Source organism: Acanthisitta chloris, unplaced genomic scaffold (genome assembly GCF_000695815.1).
Source record: "Acanthisitta chloris isolate BGI_N310 unplaced genomic scaffold, ASM69581v1 scaffold33078, whole genome shotgun sequence".
Classification (NCBI taxonomy): domain Eukaryota; kingdom Metazoa; phylum Chordata; class Aves; order Passeriformes; family Acanthisittidae; genus Acanthisitta; species Acanthisitta chloris.
This window is the reverse complement of record NW_008687036.1, coordinates 5,024-11,475: the sequence shown is the minus strand read 5'-3', so window position 1 is coordinate 11,475 and position 6,452 is coordinate 5,024. Positions and strand designations below refer to the sequence as shown.

The following is a 6,452-nucleotide window of genomic DNA, read 5'->3' as shown; positions in this document are numbered from 1 at the left end:
TTTGCATTGTGTTTCACTCAGCACTGCTGAGGGTTGAAGGGAAATGAGCTGTGGGGAGAACTTCTGCTTCACTGTGGAAAAACGACTCAAACTTATTCCTTAGGACTTAAAAAACAGGTTGGACCAACTCCTTGGATGTGTTTCCAAGGGGGGAAAAATCACAGGGACAGATTGGCAGTGTCACTGCAGTAATTGGACAAACACTGTAATTCCTTTATTAAAACAAAAGCAGGAGAAAACATTGACAACGTAAACAAAATAAACTCTTAAGTCTCTAACCTCCTGTGCTCTGCTCTCAGGTTGTGCTCTGGGGAAGGCCTTTCTTCAGCAGAGAGGTGAGATAGCTGCCCAGCTCCTCATCCTGGAGAGCAGAAAGAGAAATGGGATGAAAGGAAAATCTCCTACTTGCCTGTCCCACTTGAGGCAGTGAATTTAGCTCTGATACCTCAAAATAGGCTGAAATCAGCTGTGTTCAAATATGGAGACTTAGCCACAAACGCATTTCTAGGTGTTCCTTGAAAATATGGGTGCAAACCTGTCCTTTCTCAAAGGAACCTCATCCTGGAGAGCAGAAAGAGAAATGGGATGAAAGGAAAATCTCCTACTTGCCTGTCCCACTTGAGGCAGTGAATTTAGCTCTGATACCTCAAAATAGGCTGAAATCAGCTGTGTTCAAATATGGAGACTTAGCCACAAACGCATTTCTAGGTGTTCCTTGAAAATATGGGTGCAAACCTGTCCTTTCTCAAAGGAACTGGCTGCACTTCTAGGTGTTCCTTGAAAATATGGGTGTAAACCTGCCCTTTCTCAAAGGAACTGGTGGCTGCACCTGAGGGATGGAAATTTTCTGAGGAAAATCATCACTCCTGAAAGCAAGGAGCAAAGGACCATTGATTGTGTTGCTTTGCCTTCAAAAGGTGTTTCCTTGCTGGAAAGAGAATTGAATCTTATAGCCATAGAGACTCCTTTGAATGTAATGACTGTCTGATAAAATAGTGCTAAGATTAGACACAGTTTTCTACTAGTTTCAGAGTTTTACCTCTAAGAAATACAATGTAAAACACCTCCACACTCTCCACAGCAGCAGAGATACAGCTCAGTGGCCTCGAAACACAGATTTGTAATTAACTAAGTGTAATTACTCCAGAAGTTGCCTGGAGTTCAATGGTCCCAAGTGAGCACCGAATTCAGCTTGTACTGGTCAAGAAAACACCAGTGACTCACCTGATCTTCTTCAAAACCAGAGTGAGGAAGGCTCAACCCTCACAGCCACCCCCAGGGCAGGTTTGGACTGTAAGGAATTAAGGCCCAGAAAAATGTGTTCAGGTGTTCCTACCTGGTATGTCCAGGACACGAGCAGGACTTTGGTTCCCTGATCCTCTGAGTGTGCTGTGGCCTGGATAAGAATGGACTCCACAGTTATAGAGCCATCAGGGAGATGCTGCACTGAGTAATCCTTCAGGACCCTGGTAAGAGAGAAAACAGGATGGATTTGGGATGGACATGCACACAGCTCACCCCTGGGGCTCCATCCCAGCCCCCAACCTGCTGTTCCTCCTTCTGGCTGTGTGTGAGCCCAGGGAAGGGAGAATGAGGCTGAGCCTCAGCTTGCTTAGCTTGGGGCTTGTATTAATCATGGAGGATTTCCTACAGAATTTATTGCTGGATTTCCTGATAGATCTAACTCCAATCTGAGCCCTGTTCCTCTGGGCAAGGCACTCCAGACCCACCTGGTGGGACAAACAGCCTTTAAGGCACCTGTGGGACATGTGCTGGGGAAGCTGAAGGGACCCACAAGGATCATCAGTCCAACTCCTGTCCCTGCACGGACACCCCAACAATGCACCCTGTGCCTGGGAGTGTTGGCCAAACACTCCATGAGCTCTGTCAGGTTTGGGGCTGTGACCAGCCCTGGGGAGCTGTTCAGTGCCCAAACACCTCTGAGGAGTGATAAGCTCAACTCCCTCCCCAGGAAACATCCCAGCCCTGGGCTCAATCCCCCAGGCAGGCAGGGCCTCACCCCTTGAGGTGGTTGTAGACCCTGAGCACTGTCTCGTGCTCCTTGCGCGGGTCCTGGATGTGCACGCGGCAGGTGAAGCGCAGCTGGTGCTCGGCCAGGCCCAGCTCCTTCAGGGCCTGCTCAGAGGAAACCAGGCGGAAGCTCTGCAGGGAAAAAAGGACAAATCCATGCTCTGGATCCATTCCTGGGGCTGCATTCCTCCCCTCTGCTCACTGAGGCAGGGAAGAGTATTCCTCTTGCACCTCGGAGCTGTCTCGGTAACAGCAGCAAAAGGACAAGGTCAGACTGGCAAAATGTCCTGTTCAATAACATCCCTGTCCTTTCTTTACCATAACTAAAGTTCTCTCTGGCAGCTCATTAAACCTGTCTCAGGGGAATGATGTATGAACATAAACATGAGGTTACAGAGTCAAAACTCCCCCCGTGGCACCTTCTTGTCTAGAAACAAGAAGTGCTTCCCTGGATTTTGGTGCCTGGTGCAACCAGAACTCATGGGAATGACAACACACTCGTACAGAGGACACAAGACAAGGGGAAGAAATCTCTTACTTACGTTATCCTTCATGAGTAAGGTGCCATGCATGAGCTTTGGCTTCTTGGCATCTGGTAAGGGACCTGAACCAAGGCCAGTGGAGGAAAAACAACATGGTTATCCACGAGGGACTGACTTTTCCCACAAAACAGATTGGATCTGAGGCCCTGCTGAGGTTCAGACACTAAAACCCTACACCTTTCTCCTCTGCTAAAGTGCACTAATGGTGCTGCACCAATATCAGAGCTACTGGCACTAAGAACCCGTGTCTGGTCTCTAAGACAGCACAGCTGCCTCTTCCTCAGCTCAGAGGGTTTAGGTTATTGTTCTACACTGGGTTTCTAAAAGTGATCCCAGTTACCAGCCCCAGCTCCTAAAAGCTCACATGGTTTTGGTTTCCTAGCAGCAAACAAGGCAGTGTGTGTGCAGCTGGTTTTGAACATCACTCACTGTACATCTCACAGAATAATTCAGGTTGGAAAAGACCTCCAAGATCATCAAATCCAACCTTTGATCACCACCCTGTCCACTAGACCAGAGCAAAACTGCCACGTGCAGTGGTTAATCTGCTCCCAGCACTATGGAGCAGCAGGGCCTGAGGGAGGGAATTGGGGGTGAAGTGTCACCTATGGCTGTTTCTCTCTTGAGGAGCCCCAGGGAGATGTCCACAGGGATGCTGGGGTTGGTGAAGATGGTGGTGGTCTCCCCATTGGCAGGCATGAAGCAGCTGACATCTGCAACGGGAACAAACTGTCAGGGCTGAGGCAGCAGGAAGAGCTCAACCAGGACAGAACAAATCCAAAGGGTCGTTACAATTAACTAGGCTTAATGAACATGTTCATTAAGGGGTCACAGACAGCAGTTTCTTGAGGGTGACAGTCCATGCCATGACACCTGACTCTGCTGAGGGATAGGGGATCCACAGCCCCAACACACATGGATACCTACGGAATTCCTGCTCTATTTTCTGCTTCAGGAACTCCATTTTCTTGGCTTCCCCATGGACCAGGAGCACATTCCTTGGCTCAGCCTGGCGGATCAGCTGCATTATCCCCTTGGCATCTGCGTGGGCACTGAAGGACATGTACTCCACCTGCATCTTCACTTCCAGCTGGGGAGGAGCAGAGCACAGGATTTGGGAACTGGGAATTGCTTTGGCTCACTACACACAGACACACACTCCTCTCAGTTTAAAGGAGGAAGGAGAACACCTAAATTGCCTTAAAGAAAACCTTCCAATGACTTAAAGCACCCAATTCCCAATTTTTGAGCACAATACTTGTCACACGCCACAAAACAAATCAATACTTAAGGACAGGATCAGTTTAATATCCCTATTTTCCTTTAAATAGTATCATTTGAATCTATTTGACTAATTAGGCCTCAGGATTAAACATCACAAATTTGTCCTTAAGACTTTCATGGCAGAAAACAACACAAAGGGGAAAAAAAAATTTAAAAATGAGTCCAACTCTAAAGAAAATGTTAATCTGAAGTGTTTCCAAGTGTTGGATGCAGCACATTCCCATTGCCAGGACATGGTGGCTAACTCAGCACCTGAAATGCTGCAGAGCTTGAAAAGAAAACTTACAATTTGTCTCCCTTCCATCTCCAGCTTGCGTTGCCCACTCAGGATCTTGTGGCCCACAGTTCCCTGCACACAGTAGCCAGGCATGATCACCTGTGGGGAGACCAGAAAGTCAAACTCTGCCCTTGGACTGGGCCTGGCACAGCTGGTAACCAAAAATAGCCATAAATGCATAATCCAGAGCTTGGAAAAGCTCAATTCAGAGCCTGGAAGAGCTTTGCCCTGGGCTGGGTCAGGAGAGACCTCAGCATTTCATCCCAGAGGCTCAGGAAAAGCTTTTCTGCACCCTCTGTGCCAGTGCCACTGTCACATCAACATGAAGTATCACTCAAGCAGCTAAAGTCTTACCATATTCTTTTCATTCCCTGCCCATTTCCTGAAGATCTGGAGGGACTGTCCTGCATGCAGCATTCCAGGGGTTGCAAACACCACCTGCAATTCAAACACAGGCCATAAATCACCAAGGAAATCAGGTTTTTTTCTCCATGATAATATAAAACCATCCTAAATCTGTGCAGAATATTTATTACTAACACACATCACAGACACTTCCTACACCAAATAGGGATTTTTTGTCCTCACTTTGTCTCATTTTCACATGAGCTGAACTGTTTTGGGACCTATTTATGAGCATCCATAGTGTGTAATGAAAACTCTGAATGGTTTGATGATGGTACCTAATAAACCAGGCAGAAATAAACCCACTTTGGTATCTGCCTCTCCCTCCCAACCACCTACCATAGGCCCTGGGTTGTCTGCAAAGGCTCTGTCGAAGGCTTTGATGTGTTTGAACTCAAACATGTTCCTCTGCACAAACGTTTTCCGGATTTTCTGGTTAGTCCAAGTGATGAAGAGTTTGTAGTAATGATTTGCCTTCTCTGTCAGCCCCGTGGAGAAGTAAATTGGAGCCTTCAGGTTCATTCTTTCCCTGGAGAAAGAAGTGTCAGAGAGACCTGTGAGGGTCAAAGTGGGATCCTGCTTATCCCTGCTGGAAATGCACAAACCTGGGTAGTGTCCCAGAGGTTTTTGTGTGCATTCCCTACTCTCATGAGCTCTAAATCAATCTATGGCAATGCCACATCCCTCTATAATAACCTACTACCAAGTAGGCTCCAGTTCTTCTAGTCCAATTCCCCTCCTCACCCACTACAGACAACTTCCAGCCAGTACAAATACTCATCAGACAGGGAAGAAGCACAGGAACCTGCCAGGAGTACAAAGAAGGGCACAAAGGAGGTGGGAAAGGCACAGACACTGCACTCACCAGAAAGTTTCCAATAAAATGCAAAGTTCCTGGGCACGTCCAAGGGCAAAAACTGGGATAAGAACCTGCAATTGAGGTGGGATTTAGTGTGTGAAAGCCAAACAGTATTATCATTGGATCAGAGGATGTTCAGGGGTTGGAATGGAGCTTAGAGATAATCCAGTCCTAGGCAGAGACACCTCCCACCAGAGCAGGTTGCTCAAGGCTTGATCCAGCCTGGAATAAACACTGCCAGGGTTGGGGCAGCCACAATTAAATGGCAACGGAGTGGTGTTGTCTCTGAACTGTCCCTCAGTTCCCTCTCACTTTCTGCTACCCTTTTCCTGACCTCTCTCTTCCCAGGAATGTTCTGCACTTTGGACTGAAAGGCACTCACACCCCAATGTGCACAGACTGAGGGGAGTTTGCTGTTCCCTCCTGGATAATCTGAGACCAATGAACTGAGAGGAACAATTCTGGCATTATGGATGGATATGGACACTGTACCTTCCCTCCTCTTTCCACAGTCTCGTGAACCTTCTTCCGAAAGTCTCTTTTCCTGCAGCGCCCTGCAGCGTTTGGAGTCTCTGATGGTTGTGGCATAGGTGGATTCACTGATCAGCAGGTCTGGGCGACACTTGTCAATCCAGGCAGCTCTGAGCAGGAGAGATTTTAAAAAAAGAACAAGTTAGGAGATGCCATTTCTCATCTGCAGGTCCCAAAGATGGTGAGGAATGTCTGTGTGTCCATTTGCAGATGGCAAACAGGTACACAGTGTCCCTTGGCTTGTCCAAAGCTACCTGAGGCTGCTGGGGAAAAATGTAAAGGAAAAGTAAAATGAAAAGAGAAAGGAAAAATGAAAAGAGAAAGGCAAAATGTAAAGGAAAAATAGGAAGGAAGGGGAAGGGGAAGACAGAAAGACAAAGGAGAAAGGAAAAGGAGAAAGGAAAAGGAAAAAGAAAAGGAAAAAGGAAAGGAAAATGTAAAGGAAAAATAGGAAGGAAGGGGAAGGGGAAGACAGAAAGACAAAGGAGAAAGGAAAAAGAAAAGGAAAAAGAAAAGGAAAAAG

At 47.2% G+C, this 6,452-nt stretch overlaps 1 protein-coding gene across 1 annotated transcript in view; it reads right to left on the bottom strand.

The window, feature by feature from the left end:
* Positions 1–278: 278 nt before the first annotated feature.
* The window catches only part of CPSF3L (cleavage and polyadenylation specific factor 3-like), a 9,732-nt gene continuing 3,558 nt past the window's right edge, over positions 279–6,452 (bottom strand). Inside the window, 12 exon segments of the mRNA XM_009080439.1 lie at positions 279–361; positions 1,337–1,466; positions 2,021–2,163; positions 2,574–2,635; positions 3,179–3,286; positions 3,501–3,663; positions 4,144–4,233; positions 4,489–4,572; positions 4,879–5,068; positions 5,405–5,469; positions 5,891–5,959; positions 5,961–6,039. Coding sequence (XP_009078687.1) covers positions 296–361; positions 1,337–1,466; positions 2,021–2,163; positions 2,574–2,635; positions 3,179–3,286; positions 3,501–3,663; positions 4,144–4,233; positions 4,489–4,572; positions 4,879–5,068; positions 5,405–5,469; positions 5,891–5,959; positions 5,961–6,039 — 1,249 coding nt within the window. The 3' untranslated portion in view covers positions 279–295.